Genomic DNA, 24447 nt, shown 5'->3' with positions numbered 1-24447 from the left:
TAAAAGTGAGGCAAATAACAATTTCTTTGAAGTGTTTCCCCCAGGGTTTGAAAGGAATTCCAGATAACCTCCCCCCAAAAGTTCCTAAACTTGGTGATAAGAATTTACCACTTGAAGATGTAGAGACATTTTATTTCTTCTGGTATAATTTTTATTCTTGGAGAGACTTAATTTAAGTGAAGAAAAAAAACAGAATGTCATGATGGGAAGAGAGAGATTGAAAAGCAGAACAGAGCAACAAGGGCACAAAGAAAAAAAGAAGACATGAACTGAACTCAGTTGATAATGCACATAGCTGTGAGGTAAAGATAAAAATGTTCAAAGAAAAAGCCAAAAAAGAAGCAGAGAAGAAAGCACAAACAGAAGGAAAAATGGAAGGAGCAAGAAGATAAAGAAAAACAAAGATGACCTAAATTAAAGCTGCTTGTATAGCTAAGGAGAAAGAAGAAGAGGAAGTTAGATAAGCATTATTGGCAAAGAAGGAAAAAAGATACTCAGAAAAAAGCCTTTAAAAGGGAAAGGCAATATCAGATCATTGTATTGTATACCTGAAACAATGTAATGTTATATGTCAATTATATCTCCATAAAAAAAGTGAAAGGCAGCAAAAACTTCAACATTCATGGAAGACCTGAATCACTTTTCTGATAATGAGATGGCACCATTTAAAATGAGGATGAAGTGAAAAAGCTTTATGATAAGCTCGAACTAGCCAGTTTACAGTACTTAAATGAAACACATTATTATCTGCAAAAGAAATAGGAGTGGCTGCTCTGGTAAAACAGACAGAAGAAATAAATGAGCAAATTAGAAAAAAAGAGGAAGCAATGCTTGTATGTCACAAGCATCTAAGAATGCAGAAGAATCAACTGTTAAAGGTGCAAATGGCAGTGAAAATTGATCAGAAGAAGATTGATCTGCAATTACTAATTAAAGCTGTGAACCTCTTCCTTGTTGGAACAAATTCAAGATGAGAAGTTGTCACCAATTACGTGAATACACATTATTCTTCTGCAATCTGTAGAACTCCCAGAGATGTTATTGGCAAAGCAAAGAGTCTCCAAAACTTGAGCTTCATCAGAAAGATGACATGGGATAATACCTCAGGCCGACAATACAAAACAATTTGAAAGTCCATGCACTGGTTTAACCTCTTGGACAACAGAACACAGAACCTTTTGGAACACACTTTGAAAACATATCCAATAAATAACCTGAAAGATGAGGAAAAAAAATAGCAGAAGCCATTCATTCATCCATTGTGTATGTATACCACAACTTCATATACACAGTGGAATACTATTCGGTGGTAAGAAAAGATGAAATAGGACCATTTGTGACAACATGGATGGATCTTGAGATTATAATGCTAAGCGAAATAAGTCAGATTGAAAAAGCAGAGAACCATATGATTTCACTGATATGTGGTATGTAAACCAAAAACAATAAGAGAACAAGGCAAATGAGAAACAAAAACTCAGACACAGACAATAGTGGTTACCAGAGGGTAAGGGGGGAGGAGGGGGTAAATGAGGGTAAGGGGGATCAAATATATGGTGATGGAAGGAGAACTGATTCTGGGTGGTGAACACACAATGTGATTTTTAGATGATGAAATACAGCATTGTACATCTGAAATCTATGTAACTTTACTAACAATTGTCACCCCAATAAACTTTAATTAAAAAAAAATTAGCAGAAGGATACCTGACAGGACAAAAAAAGCACTATCTGAGAGGACAAGAAGCAACTTTTTTTTTAATTAGTTTCAGGTGTACAAAACAATCCAATAGTTAGATATTTCACCCCTCACAAAGTGATAACCTCCCTCCTCCAATCTATTGCCCCTCTGACATTGTATATATCTATTACAATTCCAGTGACTCTATTCCCTATGCTATAAACTAGCCAGTTTACAGTACTTAAATGAAACACATTTTATTATCTACAAAAGAAATAGGGGTGGCTGCTCTGGTAAAACAGACAGAAGAAATAAATGAGCAAATTAGAAAAAAAAGAGGAAGCAACGCTTCTATGTCACAAGTCATATCCCGTGACTATATATATTAAATTATAGTTGACATACAATATTATTCAGCTTCAGCTTCAGGTATACAGTGCAGTTGTCAAGCATCTCCACTGTCCGTGAAGTGATCTTCTTAATAAGACAAGTGCTCATCTGACACCCTACAAAATCTTTACAACATTATTGATTATATTTCCCAAACTGTCTTTTCTATCCCTGTGGCAATATTGTAGTTACCAATTTATGCTGTCTAATCCCTTCCCCTTCTCCCTCATCCCCACCACCCTCCCTTCTAGCAACCATTAGTTTTTCCTCTATATCTCTGAGACTACTTCTGTTTACTTTGCTCATTTATTCAGTTCTTTAGATTCCACATATAAATGAGATCATAAGGTATCTGTCTTTCTCCGACTGACTTATTTCACTTAGTATAATGTTCTCTAGGTCCATCCATATCATTGCAAATGGTAAGATTTCATTATTTTTTATTGCCTAGTAATACTCCATTGTATAAATGTACTACAGTTTCTTAATCCAGTCATCTACCGATGAGCATTTCAATTGTTTCCAAGTCTTGGCTATTGTAAATAGCGCTGCAATAAACATAAGCATATATTTTTTGAATTAGCGTCTTGGATTTCTCTGGATAGACACCAAAGAGTGGAATTACTGGATAAGGTAGTTCCATTTCCAGTTTTTTGAGATACCTCCATACTGACTTCCAAAGTGGCTGCACCAATCGGCAATCCCACCAACAGTGCACCAGAGTTCCTTTTTCTCCACAACCTCGCCAGCACTTGTTGTTTGTTTATTTATTGATGATGGCCATTCTGATGGGTGTGAGGTGGTAGCTCATTGTGGTTTTTATTTACATTTCTCGAATGATTAGTGAGGTTGAACATTTTTCACATGTCTGTTGGCCATCTGTATGTCCTCTTTAGAGAAATGTCTCATTGTCCTCTGACCATTTTTTAATTGGGTTGCTTGTTTTTTTAGTGTTGAGCTGAATAAGTGTAAGGGAAGTAAAAGAAAAAATAAACATATGGGATTACATCAAACTTAAAATTGTTTTCACAGCGAAGGAAGCCATCAATAAAACAAAAAGCCATCCTACTGAATGGGAGATATTTGTCAATGATACATCTGATAAGGGGTTAATATCTAAAATTTATAAAACACTCAGACAGTGAGGAATGTGTTCAGATGCTTAAGAGAAAGTGCTTAATGCAGGCAGAGTCACAAAATGACTTAATGACAATCTTTGTTGTGTGTGCGTTTAAAAAATAAAACTGATGAATAAAATACCTAGGAATAAATTTAACGAAGGAATTGAAAGACTGTACTATGAAAACTACAAGACATAGTTGAAAGAAATTTGAAGAAGACAGAAAGAAATGGAAAGATATTTCTTGTTCATGGCTTAAAAGAATTAACATTGTTTAGATGTCCATATTATCTAAAGCAATATATAGATTCAGTGCAATCCCTATCAAAATCCCAATGGCATTTTTCACAAAAATAGAACAAGAAAATCCAAAAATGTATGGAACCACAAAAGACCCTGAATATCCAAAGCAATCCTGAGAAAGAACAAAACTAGGCCACTATCTTACACCATACACAAAAATTAACTCAAAATGTAAGACCTGAAACCATAAAAAATATAAAAGAATATAAAAGAAAACAGAAGTCCTTGACATTGGTCTTAGTGATGTTTTTGTGGATTTGACTCCAATGGCAAGGGAAACAAAAACAAAAACAAATGGGACTACATTAAACTAAAAAGCTTCTGAACAGCAAAGGAAACCATCAAGAAAACAAAAAGGCAACTTATCGAATGGGAAAAGATATTACAAATTGTACATCTGATGAAGGGTTTATATCCAAAATACATAAAGAAGTCACACAACTCAACAACAACAAATACAAAAAACCTGATTTAAAAATGGGCAGAGGATCTGAACAGATTTTTTTCCAAAAAAGATATACAGATGGTCAACAGGTACGTGAAAAGATGTTCAACATCAGTAATTATTAGGAAAATGCAAACCAAAACCACAATGATATATTATTCTTGGCTGGTGATTTCTCTCTTTCAATGTATTTTTAAAGATTTTTATTAAAATATAGCTAACATACAATATTATATTAGTTTCAGGTGTACACGCTTCAACATTTATATGCCTGAAGAAATGTTCACCATTAAGTCCAGCAACCATCTAACACTGGACCACGCTATCACAATATTATTGACTGTATTCCCTGTGCTGTATGTTACATCTCATGACTTGTTTTATACCTGGAAATTTGAACCTCTTATTTCCCTTCACATTCCCCCCCTTTTTAATTTTTCAATTACAATTGACATTCAGTATTATTGTGTATTAATTTCAAGTGTATAGCACTGTGCTCAGACATCCACACAACTTAAGAAGCTATCCCTGAATCTAGTATCCACCTGACACACACATAGACACTACCATACTACTGACCATATTCCCCATGCTTTACTCTACATTCCCATGACCACTCTGCAACCATCAATTTGTACTTCTTAATTAATACCTTCAGCTTCTTCACCCTGTCCCCCAACCTCCTTCCCATCTGTCACCCCAATAAATCTAGTACCCATCTGACTCCACACAGAGTCATTGCAATACCATTGACCATATTCCCTACTTTATACCACACATCCCCTCGACTACTTTGCAACAACTAACCTGTGCTTCCCCATCCCTTCTCTTCCTCCACCCGTTCCCAACACCCCTCTCATCTGGCAACCATCAAAATGTTTTCTGTATCTATGAGTTTGTTTCTGTTTTCTTTGTTTATTTTGTTCTTTAGATTCCATATATAAATGAAATCACATTGTATCTGTCTTTTTCTGTCTGATATACTCCCCTCAGCACAATTCCCTCCATGTCCATCCATGCTGCCACAGATGGCGAAAACCCATTCCCTTCCATGGCCCAGTAATATCCACTGTATATATGTACAACCTCCTCTTTATCCATTCTTCCATTGACAGACACCCAGGCTGCCTCCACATCTTGGTCATTGTAAACAGTGTTGCAATGAACATATGGATACACATGTCTCCCTGAAGCAACACCTTAGGCCCCCTTAGATAATTACTCAGAAGTGGGATTACTGGGTCCCTTTCTGTCATCTGCTACACCCCTTGTTCCAAAGTCTACTCTGTCCAGTACAAGTATTGCTACCACAGCTCTCTTCCTTTTCGTTTCCATTTTCATGAAACATACCCTTTCCATCCCTTCACTTCCAGTCCACCTGGGTCCCTCGATCTGAACTGAGTCTCTTTCAGGCACAACATACAAAGTATCTGTTTTCCCATCCATCCAGCCACCCCATCCCTTGATTGGAGCATCCAATCCATCCACATTTAAAGCAATTGTTTGATATGCAGTCACTGCCATTTTATTCATATTTTTGATTTTTTTTGGTTTGTTTTAAGTCCCTGTAGCATTCCTTGTAATACTGGTTTGGTGATTAGGACCTCCTTTAGCTTTATCCTGTCTGGGAAGCTCTTTATCTGTCCTTTGATTTTAAATGATAGCTTTGCTGGGTTCGGTAATCTTGGTTGTAGGTCCTGCTTTTCATCACTTTGAATATTTCCTACCAATCTCCTCTGGCCTGCAAAGTTTCTGTTGAGAAATCTACTGACAGTCTTATGAGAACTCCCTTGTAGATAACTAATTGCTTTTCTTTTGCTGCTTTTAAGATTCTCTCTTTGTCTTCTTTAACTTTTGGCATTTTCATTATGATGTGTTTTGGTGTGGGCCTCTGGGTTCATCTTGTTTGGGACTATACGCTTCCTGGGTTTGTATATCTATTTACTTTGGCAAGTTAGGGAAGTTTTCTGTCATTATTTCTTCAAATAGGTTTTCAATTCCTTTCTCTCTTCTTCTAGTACGCCTACAATGCAAATATTAGTACACATGATGTTGTCCCTGAGGCCCCTTAAACTATGCTCACTTTTTTGGATTATTTTTTCTTTTTGCTGTTCTGATTGGGTGTTTTCTGCTACCTTATTTTCTAAATTGCTGATTTGATCCTCCACTTCATCTAATCTACTATGGATTCCCTCTAATGTATTCTTCATTTCTGACTGGTTTTTTATGTTTCCTATCTCTTTGTTGAAGTTCTCCCTAAGATCATTGACCATCCTTAATAACCAGTGTTTTGAACTCTGCGTCTGGTAGATTGCTTGTTTCCATTTTGTTTAGTCTTTTTCTGCAGTTTTGTTCTGTACTTTATTTGGGAAGTATTTCTTTGTTTCCTCATTTTGCCTGCCTCCCTGTGTTTGTTTCTGTACAGGGCTGCTATGCCTCCCAGTCTTAGCAGTGTGGCCTTATGAAGTAGGTGTTCTGTGGGGCCCAGTGGCCCAGTCTCCCTGGTCACCAGAGTCAGGTGCTCCAAGTGTGTCCCATGTGTGAGTTTTTTGTGCCCTCCTGTTGTAGTTGAGACTTGATTATTGTTTGCACATCAATTGGAGGGATTGCCCCTCAGGGTGATTGGTTGTGAGCGCTGGCTATGACTAGAGTGGAGGACCTGTTGTGCAGGGGCTGACCGTCCAGAGCAGGGTTTACTTTGGTGGGGCTCTGGTGCCTGCCTAGCCTGCCCTTTGGTGTGTCATACTTGGAGGCAGTTGCATGATACTCCAGCCCAGTCTGAAGCTGGCCACTGGGCCTCCCAGTCCATGAGCTTCCTGGTAGGGGACCTGCTGCAGGCCAAGTTCAGCTGCAGTCTGTGCCCTGCCTTTGTGGCATGAACCACAAAGCAATCCAAAGATGGCTGCAGCCTGCACTGTGCCTTGAGTGGCCAAGCTGTGAAACAAGGCCAGTTGTCTCAAGTACTGGGCTTGGGGCTGCTCAGCCAGAGGTCAGATGCTGACTTCATGCTAAAATCAGATGCTGCTTGTTTGGGTTTTGTGAACCTTTGAAAGATTTTAGGAAAGTCTACAGCATGAGCCAAAGCAGGCCGTTTATGTGGAAAAGCCACTGGAAGTGACTTGGGGGTGCTGGAAAGTTGGGTGGGGTGTGGGAATCACTTGGGCAGGTCAGGCAAAAGGTGATAACCAGTTTGATGGAGACTCAGATATGGCATCTGCATGCTGGGAGGGGGAGGGCTCAACAAAGAAATAATGGCTTCCACCAGCTCCTCCTTTGGGGAGAAAACTGCCCCATCAGCCCTCACGCTGAAACTAGACAATTCAGTTCCGCTCTATATGTCCCTGGTGCCTTTCTAGGTGCTACCCCAGCACTGGATCTCAGAGCAAGTGAGTCTGTCAGCGAGTAAGTTCGTGCATGGTCCCTTTAAGAGGAGTGCCTGGGATTGCAGCCTCCCCCTCGTCTCACCCAGCCACCTCTTCGTCTCACAATCTCTGCTGGTTTTCACAGCCAGAACTTATGGGGATTTTTCTCCCAGCACTGAAACCCTGGGCTGCAGAGGGGCTGGGACCCATCATTCCTCAGGGGAGGGCCTCCACAGCCCAAATACATCTCTCAATTTTTAATGGTCACATTTGTGTGTGAGGCCAGCCCGTTCCACATCTCTGCCCCTCCTACCAGTCTCAAGGTGGTTTCTTTTTTATATCAGTAGTTGTAGGGCTTCGGTTCACCTAGACTTCAGGTGATTCTCAATGATGGTTGTTCTGTGGTTTAGTTGTAATTGATGTGGTCCTGAGAGCAGGTAAGCACAATGTTTATCTACTCCACCATTTGGACCAAAAATCCTTCTTTTCAGTATTTTGAATATTTGATATCACTCTCACCTAGCTTGTAGGGTTTCTGCTAAAAAATCTGATGATAATCTAATGAGGTTTTCTTTATAAGTTACTATTTTTTTTTCCTTGGATGCCTGAGAATTCTTTCTTTGTAATTAACTTTTAAGAGTTTTAATGTAATGTATGTTGGAGAAGGTCATTTTATGTTGAAATAATAGGTGTTCTGTTATCTTCTTGGATTTGAGGGTCCAGCTCTTTCCACGGTTTGGGAAGTTCTCTTCAATTATTTGTTTAAATAGGCTCCCTGTTCTCTTCTCCCTATCTTCTTCTTCTGGTGTACCCATTATTTTTATATTGCTCTTTCTAATGGTGTCAGTTGTTCTTGGAGAGGTCTTTTATTTTTTCACTTTCAATTCCTTCTCTTCTTCCATCTGAGTCATTTCTGGATTTCTGTCTTTATTGTCAATAATTTTTTCCTCCATCTGGTTGGCTCTATTTCCTACACTTGCTAGTTCATTCTTTATCTCTTTTATGGAGTTTTTCAGCACCAGAATTTCTGTTTGGTTCTTTTTTTATAGTGTCAGTCTCTTTGGTGAAGTACTCCCTTTGTTCGTTGATTTTATTTCTGCGCTCATTGAATTGCCTGAGTTTTCTTGTATCTCATTGAGTTTTTTCAGAACTGCAATCTTGAATTGTCTGTCATTTAAATCACAGTCTTCCATGTCTTTAAGTTTATTTTTTGGAGATTTTAAATTTTTTTTCTGAACTTGGTTATTCGTGCTACTTGATGTATTATTTCTCTGCATGGACATTTGAAGGAATGAAATAGATACAGATGATGCCAAAAAAATGTATACACATTCTAAGAAAGGAAAGCTATTGAAATTACGCTGATGATAAACCACTTTGAGAACCTCTTATAACTGCAGAAGTCAAGTGTGATTTGTATTCATCTTTTGTTATTGGTATATATTGAGTGTTAACAATTTTAATACAGTTTTTACCTCAAAATGTGTATACATTTTTTGGGCACCCTCTGTATTTTTTAAGTATTGTCTGTTTTAACTGTTCAGCAGGTTGCTAAGTAGAGGTATTTCTTTCGCTTTCCAGTAGGTGGTGCTATAGCACAGGTTTTTGTTTTCTCTTACCTGCACGTCCAGGATTTCTGTGGGTTGGTGTTGCCTTGGCTGTGGAAAGTGTCCTGTATTCCCTGAGGAGGTGGACGTCCTCTTTCTGTCCCAGTTGCATAGCTCTCAGGGCACCATGCTCATGGTAGGATGTGGCAGGCTATGGGTCTCCTGGCCTGTGTGTTCTGGTGCTACTATCCTGCAGCCAGAAGCTGCCAGCCTCCTGGTTCTTTCTGGGGTGTTTCAGCTGCCCCTGTCAGGCTCTGCCATGATCGGTGGGGGTCGGGTGGACAGGAGGAAGCAGGTTCATGGGTGTGTGGCTGTGTTCTTTCCAGTGGGTTTAACAACAATGAATACAGACCACTTAGGCTGGAATACTGCTTTTGCCCTTTCATAATATGCTGAGTGAGGGTTGTAATGCTAGCCCTGCCACAGGAGCAGGGAGGGTGGGGGAGGATTCCCACAGTAGTGATGGCAGCATGTCAACCGCTGCCACCCTTTGCACCTGCTTCTCTGCCCCTGACCTTGGGCTCAGCCTCAGTGTGTACCTGCCACTCAGGCTAGATTGCTGCCTCTGCCCCTCTGGTGTGCCCAGTGGGGGTTGCACCCTGATCCTTCACTATTGTTGCATGGGCTGGGCCTGCGACAAGCAATGGACTTCATCTGCTAGTTCTGTCTCTTCCCTTCCATCTGCCTCCTCTGCGTGCTCCCATATGCCCACCTTCAGCTGTCTGAATGTACAGATCTCTCAGACATATTTGTGTGTTGTTGAATTATAGCTATTTAACTTGTAACTTCAAGGGAAAAGACCTGGAGGTCTTCTCATGCCACCATGATGCTGATGTCAGTTCTAAAACCACAATGAGATATCGTCTCATGCCTGTTAAAATGGTTATTATCAAAAGACAAGAAATAACAAGTGTTGGAGAGGATGTGGAGGAAAGGTAGCCCTCATGTACTGTTGGTGGAATTGGTGCAGCTGCTATGGAAAACAGTGTAATGGTTCTTCAAAAAATTGAGAATTGAACTACAATGTGATCCAGCTATTCCACTTTTGGGCATCTTGCTGAACAACATGAAAAGACTAATTCGAAAAGATATATATACCCCAGTGTTCACAGCAGCATTATTTACAATAACCAACATATGGAAACAACCTAAATGTTCATCAGTGGATGAATGGCTAAAGAAGATGTGGGGGAAGTTAGGCGAAATGGGTAAAGGGGGTCAAATTTATGGCGATGGATGGAAACCAGATCTTTGGTGGTGAGCATTGTCATGTATACATATACCATGCGTATAATATTACACACCTGAAACATACAATGTTATAAACCAATGTTATCTCAAAAATAACAAAAACCTAAAGATACTGTCCAAAAATGTCTGATAGACTGAATCTGTTAAATTGCATGGGCTTGATGTTTTCTTTGGGGGAAGATTTTTCAATTATCATTTCTTTTTAAATAATTAAAAACTTTAAATTGTGGTAAAATATCCATAACATAAAACATACCATTTTAACTTTTTAAGTGTATGGTTCAATGGCGGTAAGTGCATTCACAATACTTATTGTGCAACCATCACTGCTATCCATTTCCAGAACTTTTTCATCATCCCAAACTGAAACTCTGTACCCATTAAACAATAATTCCCCAATCTCTTTCCCCCACCCATGCCCTGGTAACACCTGTATTCTACTTTCTGTCTCTATGAATTTGCCTACTGTACATACCTCATTTAAGTGGAATCATACAGTATTTGTCTTTTTGTGTCTGATTTATTTCACCTCGCATAATGTTTTCAAGGTTCATCCGTATTGTAGCATGTGTCAGAATTTCATTCCTTTTTATGCCTGAGTAATTAACGTCCACATTTTGTTTATCCATTCATTTTATTAATGGCCATTTGGGTTGTTACCACATTTTAGCTATTGTGAATAATACTGCTGTGAACATTGGTGTGCAATCATCTGTGTAAGTTCCTGCTTCTTTTGGTATATACCAAGAAGTGGAATTGCTGACCATGTGGTAATTTTAGATTAAATTTTTTGAGGATCCACCAAACTATTTTCCACAGTGGCTGCACCATTTTACATTCCCGTTAGCAGTTCAGGAGAATTCCAATTTCTCCACATCTTTGCCAATGATTGTTATTTTCCATTTTTAAAAATAATAGTCATCCTGATGGGTATAAAGTGGTATCTCATTGTGGTTTTGATTTACATTTTCCTAATGGCTAGTGATGGTTGAGCATGTTTTCATATGTTTATGAGCATTTGTATATCTTCTTCAGAGAAAAGTGCATTCAAATCCTTTACCTATTTTTGAACTCAGTTGTTTGTTTTTTGTTGAATTGCAGTTCTTTATATATCCTGGATATTAATCTCTTATATTTCTTTGCAATTACACTACTGATTCATTAAAAAGTGAACTATTTCAATATACTTTGGCTTTATTACTCAGCTAATTTTGATAAATTTATATTTTTGAGGAAATTCTCCAGTTTGTCTAAATTTTGTAATTTAAGGCATAATTTTTATAATATTCTCTTACTGATCTTTATCTTATTTTTTTAGTATGTCCTTTTATTAAATAAAGATGTATTTTATTTTCTTTTAGTATATGTGCTGCCGAAGCAAGCACGTATTTTATTTTCTTTATCTTTGTTTTCTTAATGGTTTTTGTTCACCCTATGTCCAGATTCAAAACAACCCATTGTCTTCCCAGCAGTGTCTTGCTTCTGTTGTTGTGTTACTGTTACTTGCTGAATTCTGTGTTTCCCTGTATACCCGTATTTTGCTGTCTATAATGTGCACTTTTTTGCTTAAATTTGTGAGGGAAAAATAAGGATGCTCATTATACATGTGTAGGACTAATTCTGTATCTATATAAATGTTTATAATTCTTTTATTTATGTTTATGAATTAAAAGTGTAACTCTAGAAATCAATAACTATGTCTGTATGCAAAATAATGTCCTGTAATACGATAATCAGTTTTGTTGAACTTAGGACGACCTTACAACCAGGAAGAGTTATTGGCCTTCTATGATGCGTAAATGTCATAAATTTGTTACCAGTACATAAAATTTCTTGTACCTGTATCTGTTCTTGTGTTTTGTAATTATTACGTAAAATTTCTTGTACCATTATATGTTAAAAAATAAATGCTAAAATTCCTTCATAACACAAAAAACAAGTACCTAAATATAAACAAATAAACATTTGAATTAAAAAATTAAAGTGAAAGATATTTTCCCTGAAAGATTGGGCCAAAAACGTGGGTATGCCCAGTCATACGTTATACACAGCAAAATGTGGTAGTTTTTCCAGGGTTAATTTTTGAGGTAGGAGTCAGAAATCATTCCCCCCAAGTTAATCAGTTGGCAGGAACCAGAACTCTTCACATAGAATTTAGCAATTTAGTCTCATAATTTAAAAAATATCCTTTAGGTCACTAGACATTTACTTACTGAACTAGAAATGGAAGCTTGGTTTTTTTGATTTGTAGTTTAATGTGGTTTTTATTAGATCTGATTTTTTCAGGAAACTTTTATTACATGGTTTTTAGGAATTTTCAGGTGAATTGGAGGAAATGAGAATTGTTATTTAAAACATTATTGTCTAGGGGCAGCCGGGTGGCTCAGGTGGTTAGAGCGTGAGCTCTGAACAACAGGGTTGCCAGTTCGATTCCCACATGGGCCAGTGAGCTGTGCCCTCCACAACCAGATTGAAGACAATAAGCCGCCGCTGAGCACCCAGAGGGGCGTCTGGATGGCTCAGTTGGTTAGAGCGCGAGCTCTTACCAACAAGGTTGCTGGTTCAATTTTCACATGGGATGGTGGGCTGCACCCCCTGCAACTAAAGATTGAAAACGGTGACTGGACTTTTAGCTGAGCTGTGCCCTCCACAACTAGATTGAAGGACATTGACTGATGGGTCCAGATTGAAGGGCAATGACTGATGGGTCCTAGAAAAACTACACTGTTGCCCAATATTCCCCAATAAAAATAAAAAAAAAAGACGTTATTGTCCAACATGAAGGAATTGGTTAGTGAAGAGGAAGGTACCATCCAGTTAGATGGTGTATTTTGTGAGAGTAGGAATCTTATCTATAATCCTAGCAGCTCAAGGAGTTCCTGACACATGGTAGATATTGATAAACTTTTGTTGAATAAGTGAAAAATGATCAGGGACCCTGAAGACAGAACAGTAATGTTGTTTTGGTTATTGAGATAAAAGATGGATGTGCCATAGTTAGAAATAGGTATGAGGTCAATTATTCACAAATTTGAATGTTTATAGGAATCACTGGGGAACTTGTTAAAAATATGGAGTCCTGAGTTCCACTCAGAAATTCTGATTTAGTGGCTGTAATAGGCAGAAATAATTGTCTACATGCTAATTGCCAGAACCATGAATATGTTTTGTTAAATGATGGGGGAATTAAGGTTGCAGATGAAATTAAGGTGCCAATCACTTGACCTTGAGATGAGGAGCGTATACTGTATTACCTAAGTAGGCCCAATTATTTAGCATAATGTTTCAGGGTTCATCTGTGTTGTAATCACAAGGATTCTTATATGGGGAAGAGTCAGAAGCAGAGAGATGACATTATGATAAAGATCCAACTGTCCATTGGTGACTTTCAAAAAGTTTAACATGTTTTGAAATGATTTTTTTAAAAATGTTAGCTTGACATGGTAGTGAATTCCTGTTGGAGTTTAGTAAGCATGTCCTCTTTTTTATTTCTAATACATTCACTAGCTTGGTGGAGCCAGCCAATGGTATTGCTGTAGTCAAATATTAGAATTTCAGCAATTCACTCTTCAAAGACTTTATGATCTCCTGTGGAGAAATGATGTTTGGATGATGAATTAGTATTGCAGAGTATTAATGTTTTATATACCTGCACATAAAAAATTCTTACTAAAAGACAGATGCCAACTAAGTTGATAATTGATAATACATTGATATTACATTATCATATAAATAAATATCAATAAATAATTGATAGATAGAATCAATAGATAATTTCTGGCTCCTGGGAGTTTAATTAGCTATGAATATGTAAAATAGTGTATGCCATACTTTGATAAGGATGAAAGTTAAGGGGAGATAGAATGAAGAAAATGAAAATATGATATAAATAAAAAAATATTTTCATAGGCCTTTCAATATTTAGGCAGAGAACTTGACTTTTTGATGTTGACAGCAATAGTCCCTGTTGAGAGGCTGATGTGAGGATAGAATTTTTGAATTTTGGATTCCTGAACAAATGTCTCACTACTCTTTCTCCCCCATTTTTAATTTTTTCATAGGACTGTATTTTTCTGTTCAAGGAATATCAGACATCTTTTCACAAAACAAGAAAACAGATTTTAGAATCCTCGGGGGAAAAATCTTTCGAGGTTTCAGAAATGTACATATTTGGAAAATTTGAAGCTTTCTGCAAAAGACTGGAGAAGGTAAGCATTGTGCAATTGCAGTACCTACACCCAACCACACCTTTCTGGTTATTTAGTGCTTTACATACCGTGTTTCCCCGAAAATAAGACCTCGCCAGATAATCAGCCTCTAATGTGTCTTTTGGAGCAAAAATTAATATAAGACCTGGTATTATATTATGTTATATTACATTATATCATGTCATATACCATATCATATCATGTCATGTCATATATCGTGTAAGATCCGGTCTTATTTTACTGTAAGACCGGATCTTATATTAATTTTTGCTCCAAAAGATGCATTAGAGCTGATTGGCTGGCTGGGTCTTATTTAGGGGAAACACGGTAGTGTTGTTAAGACCTGTTGTTCCAGATCTCTTGTGTCACTATTGATATGACTCATTTGATATTATTCACTGTACTTTATTATAACTTATTTCTGTATTCCCGATTCTGCTAGTCACACAAAAGCTATTACATACTTTTACCTTTCTCAAGACCTCAATACTACCTCTACCTATGGAGTTTGAATTTAAAAGCCTCTGCTCTTAATCACTGTATTATGCTGAGAACAATGTTAGATTAAATACCTACAATACCTGGCAGAACCCAGTAGTCATGTCATATCTGGATGTATAGGCACCTTCTCTTTCTAGGCCGGTATATAGGGTGTATACACAAACATTGTGTGGATGATGTCTTTGCTGGGCAGACATAGGTTAGAAAATTCTGCACCTTTGATTCATTTATTAAGAGTGGCTGGGGAAGAGTGATATTTTTTCAGGTCATGTAGGACAGCCCATATCACAGGCTTCTTGGAATCAGCCTTTGCAAACTCTATAAAGATATCATTTAGGTACCACCCTCCCCGCTCCTCCACCATCTTGCCAACTCCTTAGGTCCTGGTAGTATTTAGGATCCCGTTCATCATTTGTTGGAAATTGCATAGGTTGAAGGACACATTTATTAGATGTGTCCAGAAACCTAGTCTTCATTTGTAACCCCCTGACACAGCCAGGATAGGAAAATATGGGTGATAAAGAGAGCCAAATTACTGAGTGTGGTCTTTCACACATACTTCTGTCGGGCTGTTTTTCGTTTGTTTCTTTAGCAGTTTTGTTGAGCTATAATTTACATACCATACAATTCACTCATTTAAAGTGAACAAGTCAACATTTTCTAATATATTCACAGGGTTATGCAACCATTACTACAATCTAAGTTTAAAATATGTTTATTTTCACTAAAAGAAACCCTCCAGTTACTAGCAATCATACCTCATTTCCCCCCTCTACCCAGCTCTAAGCAACCAGTAATCTGTTTCTATAGATGTACTGTACCTGTTTGGGGCATTTCATATAAATGGAATTCTATAATATGTGTTCTTTTGTAACTGACTCACAAAGTGACTTTTGTGACTGACGTCACTTTCACTTAGTATAATGTTCAAGGTTCATCTATGTTGTCACTTAACCTTTTTATTGCTAAATAATCTATGTTTGGGTATGCCGTATTTTATTTTCCATTCATTAGTTGATAGACATTTGGGTTGTTTCCACTTTTTGGCTATTATGAATAATGCTGCTGTGAACATTTCAGTGCACATTTTTGTATGGACATACATTATCATTCCTCTGGAGTATATGCATAGGAGTGGAATTGCTGGGCCATGTGGCAAGTCCATGTTTAACTTTTTGAGGAATTGCCCAACTGTTTTTCAAAGTAGCTGCAGCATTTCACGTTCTCATAAGCAATTTATGAGGGCTCCAATTTCTCTGCATCCTTGTTAAAACTTGTTATTATCTTTGTCTTTTTGAACGTCTTTTTGAATTTAGCCATCCTAATGACGTGAAGTAATATCTCATTGTGGTTTTGATTTGTATTTCCCTTATGACTAATGATGTTGAATTCTTTTCAAGTGCTTATTTTCCATTTGTAGTTCTTCTCTGGAGAAATTTCTATTTAAGTCTTTTCCACATTTTACATTTAGTTATTTGTATTTTTATTGTTATTTATATTTGTTATTTATATATTCTGGGCATAAGTCCCTTATTATATATGATTTGCAAATACTTTCTCCCATTCCGTGAATTACATTTTTACTTTCTTAATGGTATCCTTTAAAGTGTGATAACTGTTAATTTTGATCAAGTCTAATTTATCAAATTTTTCTTTTGTTGCTTATACTTTTGGTGCCATATTTAGGAAACTATTCTATGGGGCTGTTTTGTGAATAATAGGGATTTCTTGGGGAGCACATATAAAATCAGAAGAATTATGGCATAAGTCAAATTAATAAATAGGCCTTATGGGTCAGGATATTGGCTACAAAGACACTTAATGTTTTTGAATCCATAAAAACCTGGAGGTGGGTCCTAGTTACCCTTCTTTTATCCAAGAGCCAGAATCCCAGCCAACTTGGGTACGCTTTTATGCTTGATAAAGTTTCAGGGCTAGAACTTAATGTTTAGCCCATTAGCAACAAAGATCTTGGGTGGCAGCTCTAATGCTGGGCATCATGGGTATCCATTTGTGACATAGCAGCCCATGCATTCCTGATGCTAGGAGTGGCAGTAATGGCCAAATGTGTTAGCTACTTCCCCTGTCCCACCTCTGGAGAAGCCCTGCCTTTACTTTAGTCTTAAGAACCTCATGCAGAGGAGAAGGTTCAAGATGGCAGAATAGGTCAGTGCTGTGCCTGCCACCTCCCAGGATCACATTAAAATTACAGTTATAGAACAATCAACCTCAAGAATCATCTGAAGACTAGCCGAATGGAACTCTTATAACTAAGGATATAAAAAAGAGGCCACATTGAAACTGGTTTGCGGGGTAGACACACAAAATGCTCTGACTTCATATCTAGAGATAGTAGTTGAGTACTGGGAGGGACACCTCAGCAGGGGAGGTCCCACCTGAAGAGCGAGGGGTCCCAGACCCATACTGGGCTCCCCACCCCAGGGTTCCTGTGCTGGGAAGAGGAGTCTCCAAAACATCTAGCAGTGAAAATCAACAAGGATTCCATTGTCCATCTCAGTGAGATGGAAAGCAGCTGGAAATTCAGATGTTCTCTTCAAGGGCCTGTGCTCAGACTCACTCACTTGCAAGCACTGACCCTCGGCTCTGACATAGAGGCAGCAACTTGAGAGCCTCTAAAGACATACAGGGAAAGACTGAGCTTTATGGCTAATGGTGAGGGCTAGAGAGACAGCTGCCATTATCCCCGTGTGGAACCTGCCTACGTGAGGGCACCATGTATCCTGTGTTGAACCCTCCCTCAAAAGACCAAATATGAGACCTCATTGGTCTGATAAAATCCTTGGTGACTCCTTGGGACCCTGCCATGCCTAGCTAGTGAGTGGGCAGTCTCAGCTCCTGGGTAGCCAGCCTCACCCCAAAAATGGTGGAAGTATTTTACAGCAGCAGATGGCCTGTGGCAGCCTGGAGAACTTTTGGTGGTGGTCAGTTAGCCCTAGCTTCTGCTGCAGCCTTTGTTGGGCAGCTCTTAGAGTTCTGCAGGTCAAGGTGAGTGATGGCTGGCCGCAGTATTCTCAGGGCATTTTGTGGGGTGGCCACAATCTCAGTGCTGGTACAGAACGTAAATCTGCATTAACTTTGTGAAAACCACTGGCCACACCCAATTACTCCCTGGGACCCCACCCCACTTAACTCACTTGACATCACCAGGGATACTGTCAACACCAGGTCAGCCAAACTGGCCCATGCACCTAAAGAGGCTCTTTCAGCAGCTGAGCCTTATGGTCAGCCCGCAGGTGGCAACAGGCCTGGGGGGGCCCTGGGCCTTTTGTTAAGCTGACCAAGGCCCAATTCTGGTGGCAGCCAGCCTTGGTTCATAGCAAGGACACTGGCATACATCTCCAGATCCATTGCAGGCAGCAACCAACTGTATACAGCTTTGGTAGCAGGTAGCTCCAGGCTGGTCACAGGCAAGGCTGAAATTGACCTGCATGGGAGCCCCTCCCAAGAGGCACCAGAAACAACACACCCATGGGGCAGCCTCAGACCACACCAGAGCACTACCAAATTGGCCCCACAAGTGGCACACCCAAAAGGTGGTCCCAACAGGCATAAGAACCTGCTGGGACAAATCCCCTTCTGAAGGGTCAGCCCCTACACAGCAGCTCATATGCTGTGGGCATAGCCAATCCTCACGGCCAGTCAGCCCAAGAGTCAGTACCACCCAGTGAAGTGCCAAAAGTAGTCAAGGCTCAATAACAACAGGAGAAGACACATATCACACATAAGAAACACTTCCTGGAGCATCCAGTCCAGGTGACCAGGGAGATTGTGCCATTGGACACCTACTTCATAAGGCCACCTGGCAAAGGCTGAGAGACATAGGAGACCTACCTCATACATAGAAGCAAACACTGTGTGGCAGCCACAATGAGGAAAAAAGAAACATGTCCCAAATAAAAGAACAGGAGAAAACTCCAGAAAAAGAAATAAAATGGAGGTAATCAACCTATCAGACACAAAGATTAAAACACTGTTATAAGAATGCTTAAGGAACTTAGAACTTCAACAAAGAGATAATAAGCATAAAGAAGGACAGAAGAAACCATAAAAAAGAACCAGTCAGAAATAAAGAATACAATAACTGAAATGAAGAATACACTACAAGGAAACAACAGCAGATTAGATGATGTAGAGGATTGAATCTGCAATTTAGAAAATGAAGTAGCAGAAAACACCTAATAGGAAAAAAAAAGAAAAAAGAATTAAAAAACAATGAATATAGTTTAAGGGACCTCAAGGGACCTCTGGGACAACATCAAGCATAACAACATTTGCATCATAAGGAACGAGATGAAAGGGAGCAAGGGATGGAGAACATATTGGAAGAAATAATGACCGAAATCTCCCTTAACCTGGCAAAGAAAAATAACATATTAGGCTAGGAAGTGCAGAGAGTCCCAAACAAGATGAATGCAAAGAGGCTCACACCAAGACACTTTGTGATTAAAATAGCAAAGGTTAAAGACAAAGAGAGAATCAAAAAGCAAGAGAAAAAGGCAGTTACCTACAAGGGAGATCCCATCAGACTATCAGCTGATTTCTCAACAGAAACTTGGCAGGCCAGAACAGAGTGGCAGGAAATACTCAAAGTGCTGAAAAGCAAGGGCTTACAACCAGGATTACTCTACCCAGCAAGGCTGTCATTTAAAATTGAAGGAGAGATAAAGAGCTTTCCGGACAAGAAAAAGCCAAAGAAATTCATTACCACCAACCCAATGTTACAAGAAATGTTAAAGAGACTTCTTGAAGAAGAAGAAGGGGGAAATTAAACAAACAGAAGATAAAAAATATGAACAATAAAGTGGCAATAATGACCTATGAGTAATCACTTTAAATGTAAATGGATTACATGCTCCAGTCAAAAGACACAGAGTGGCTGAACGGATAAGAAAACAAGACCCATTTGTAAATGCTGTCTATAAGAGACCCACCTCAGATTGAAAGACACACACAGATTGAAAGTAAAGGGATGGAAAAGATATTTCATGCAAATGGAAATGGGAAATAAAAGCTGAAGTAGTGATAGTTATATCAGAAAAAATAGACTTTGAAACGGAGACTATAGTAAGAGACAGAGAAGGACATTACATAATGACAAAGGGATCAATCCACCAAGAGGACCTCATTCTAGTAAACATCTATGCACCCAACACAGGAGCACATTAATATACATAATAAATGTTGAATGACATATTGGAATATTTTCCAGTATGATTATATGTTAGGCCACAAACAAGTCAATATATTTAAGAAGATTAAAATCATATCATGTGTCTTCTCTGACCACAATGGTATGAAAATAGAAATCAATTACAAAAAAGCTTGAAAAACACACAAACATACTAAATAACATACTAAACAATTCAATGGTTGAAAATGAGATTAAGAAAGAAGTCAGAAGATACCTTGAGACAAATGTAAATGAAAATAAAATGAACCCAAATCTATGGGACACAGTGAACGCTGTCCTAAGGGGGAAATTGATAGCAATACAGGTCTACCTCAAGAAACAGGAAAAATGGCAAATAAACAATCTAAGTTTACACCTAAAGGAACTAGAAAAAGAATAGCAAACAAGTCCAAAGTGAATACAAGGAAGGAAATAACAAAGATCAGAGCGGAACTGTTAGGTTGGTGCAAAAGTATTGTGGTTTTTCCATTTGTTTTTAACCTTTTAAACCACAATTACTTTTGCACCAACTTAATAAAGGAAATAGAGGCTTAACAATACAAAAGATCAGTGAAACCAAGAGCTGGTTCTTTCAAAAGATAAACAAAATTGATAAACCTTTAAACTGAGTCATCAAGGATAAAGGAGAGAGGACCCAAATAAATAAAATCAGAAACGAAAGAAAAGTTGCAACGAACAGCACAGAAATGCAAAAAATTTAAACAAAATACTACAAGCAATTATATACCAACAAATTGGACAATCTGGAAGAAATGGATGAATTTCTAGAAGCATACAATCTTCCAAGGCTGAATCAAGAAGAAACAGAAAATCTTAACTGATTACTACTAATGATATCGAATCAGTAATCAACAATTTCCCAGCAAACAAAAGTCCTGGACCAGATGGTTTCACAGGTGAATTTTGCCAAACGTTCAAAAAAGAATTAACATTTATTCTTCTCAAACTATTCCAAAAATTCAAGAGGAGGGAAGGTTCCCAAGCTCATTGTACGAGGCCACCATCACCCTGATCCCAAAACCAGACAAAAACATTACAAAAAAAAAGAAAGTTATAGGCTGTTATCTCTGATGAATATAGATGCAAAAATTCTCTACAAAATATTAGCAAATGGAATTCAGCAATACATTAAAAAGATCATATACCACGATCAAGTGGGATTTATTTTTGGCATGCAAGTTTGGTTCAATATTCACAAATCAATTAACTTCATACACTACATAAACCAAATTAAAAAATAAAAATCATATGATCATATCAATAGGTGCAGAAAAAATGACAAAATTTGACATCCATTTATGATAAAAACTCCTAGCAAATGGGAACAGATATAACATATTTCAACATAATAAAGGCCATATATAACAAACTCACAGCTAACATCATATTTAATGGGGAAAGCTAAAAGCATTCTTTTTAAGATGAGAACAAGACAAAGATGTCCACTTTCACCACTTTTATTCAACATAGACTTCTTAGTCCTATCCACAGCAATCAGACAAGAAAAAAAAAAGGCATCCAACTTGGAAAGGAAGAAGTAGAACTGTCATTATTTGCAGGTGACATGATACTATATGCAGAGAACCCCCACGATTCTTCCAAAAACCTATTAGAACTGATAAATGCATTTAGTAAAGTAGCAGGATATAAAATTAATATTCAGAAATCAGTTGCATTTTTATACATCAATAATGAATTATCAGAAAGGGAAATTAAGAAACCAATCCCATTTATAATTGCAAAACAAATATTTAGAAATAAATTTAACCAAGAAATAAAAGTCCTGTACTCAGAAAATTTTAAGGCATTGAAGAGAGAAATTAAAGAAGATACAAATAAATGGAAGCATATATCATGCTCATGGATGGGAAGAATTAATATAGTTTAAATGTCCATATTACCCAAAGCAATATATCAATTCAGTGCATCCCTATCAAAACACCACTGGCATTTTTCACTAGAACAAATAATCCTAAAATTTATATGGAACCGTAAAAGACCCTGAATAACCATGGCAATCTTGAGAAAGAAGAACAAAGCTGGAGGTAGCATGCTACCTTAACTATACCACGTGCCATAGTAATCAAAACAGCGTGGTATTGGCATAAAAGCAGACACGTAGATCAATGGAACAGAATACAGAGCCTAGAAAAAAATCCATGCCTATATGGTCATTTAATGTATGACAAAGGAACAAGAAGATACACTGGGGTAAAGATAGTCTATTCAATAAATGATACTGAGAAAACTGGGCAGATACATGCAAAAGAATGAACTGGACCATCTTCTTTCTCCATATGAATAAACTCAAAATGGATTAAAGACTGAAATGTAAGACCTCAAACCATAAAACTCCTAGAATAAAACATAGGCAGCAAGCTCTCAGACATTATGCTTAGTAATATTTTTACTGCTGTATCTCCTCAGGGAAGGGAAACAAAAGAAAAGAAAACAAATGGGAGTATATCAAACTAAAAAGTTTTTGCACAGCAAAGGAAACCATCAACAAAACAAAAAGACATCCTACTGAATGGGAGAATATATTCAGTGATATATATGATAATGATTAATGTCCAAAGTAATAATAATTTAAGAAAGTATACAATTCAACACCAAGAAACCAAACAGTGCAGTTAACAAATGGGCAGAGGACCTGAGTAGACATTTCTCCAGAGAGGACATAGAGATCGCCAGTAGACATGAAAAGATGCTTAATGTCACTAATCATCAGAGAAATGCAAATAAAAACCACAATGAGATATCACCTCACATCTGTCTCAATGGCTATTGTCAGTAAAATAACAACAACTGTTGGTGAGCATGTGGAGAAAAGGAAACCCTTGTGCACTGTAGGTGGGATTGCAAATTGGTTTAGCCACCATGGAAAACAGTATGGAGGTTTCTCAAAAAATTAAAAATAGAATTACCTTATGACCCAGCAATTCCACTCCTGGGGATTTATTCAAAGAAAACCAAAACACTAATTCGAAATGATGTATGAACCCCTATATTCACTGTGGCATTATTTACAATAGCCAAGATATGGAAACAACTGAAATGTCCATCAATAGATGATTGGATAAAGATTAGGTGGTATATATGTACAATAGAATATTACTAGGCCCTAAAAAAGAGTGAAATCTTACCATTTGCGACAACATGGATAAATCTAGAGGGAATTATGATAGATGAAATAATTCAGACCGAGAAAGACAAATACCATGTGATCTCACTTATATTTGGAATCTAAAGAACAAAATAAGTGAACAAATACAACAGAAACAGACTTAGATACAGAGAAGAAACTGACAGTTACTAGATGGGAGGGGATGGGGGGGCTGGGTGAGAAAGGTGAAGGGATTAAGAAGTACAAGTTGGTAGTTAACAAAATAGTCATGGGAATGTAAAATACAGTATGGGGAATATGGTCAATAATATTATAAAAACTATGTATGGTGTCAGGTGGGTACTAGACTCATCAAGTTGATCACTGCATAAATTATATAAATGTGTAACTACTACGCTGTATACCTGAAACTAATATGAAATAATACTGAATGTCAAGTATTAAGAAAAACAGTGACAGGGATATAAACTGCAGCATAGGGAAGATAGTCACCAATATTGAAATAACTATGTACAGTGTCAGGTGGGTAATAGACTTACTGGGGTTATCGCCTTGTGAGGTAGTATCAGTGTCTAATCACTATGTTGTTTTGTATACCTGAAACTAAAAAAACCCCAAAATACCTCTCATTCCACGGGGGCTCAGAAGAAACCAGAGTTAATGCAGCACCGCTAGGCCTTACATGAAGTGCATTCAATTTGTGTGTTATCCCAACTCTTGTGCGGGAAGTCTCTGGCTGACTGGTATCTGTCCCAGGTGTGAGTGGTAGAAATGATGTCCAAACTCTCAAAGAATGGGCTATACAACTTACCTTGAAGTGTGGCCATGATTTTGTGAAATCCTCTAGAGATAGTTACTGAGCTGCCTGAATGGGCTTTCCCTGATGAGTGGGGCCCAGTAGGGGCCACTGTTAGGGTACCCCTGTGAATTCTTAAATAGTGAAGAGGAGAGTCAGATGGACAAGCTAAGTCAGAGCCTATTTGGGAAGGGTATGATTCAGATGTTGGGGTAACCAAGAGGCAGTCAAAGGACAGACTGAGACTGGGGTTGGAGAGCTGAGACCTCAGATTTAGGCAGAGATATTGGGGATCTTTACTGAATAAGTGAGGGAGGTTCTAGTGTGTCAGCTTCAGGTGCCCAAAATGCACCTTTTTTTTAGTGGGTGGACACTTGAGGTGCATTGAGTGTTAGTCTGTGCTGAGGAGGCAGAATTAAGCGTGTACACTTTTCTTTGCTGATT

General features: G+C 38.0%; 1 protein-coding gene across 1 annotated transcript in view; it reads left to right on the top strand.

The window, feature by feature from the left end:
- Positions 1-24447, top strand: part of DNAH8 (dynein axonemal heavy chain 8) — a gene marked incomplete at both ends in the record, with an annotated part of 336864 nt that overhangs the window by 23509 nt on the left and 288908 nt on the right. The window contains one exon of the mRNA XM_081042394.1: positions 14221-14367. Within this exon, the coding sequence (XP_080898520.1) occupies positions 14221-14367 (147 nt within the window). The remainder of the gene's footprint in view (positions 1-14220; positions 14368-24447) is intronic.

Source organism: Rhinolophus hipposideros, assembly GCF_964194185.1.
Source record: "Rhinolophus hipposideros genome assembly, chromosome: 3".
Taxonomy (NCBI): domain Eukaryota; kingdom Metazoa; phylum Chordata; class Mammalia; order Chiroptera; family Rhinolophidae; genus Rhinolophus; species Rhinolophus hipposideros.
Note: the sequence above shows the minus strand (reverse complement) of the source record. Positions and strands in the feature narration are given on the sequence as shown.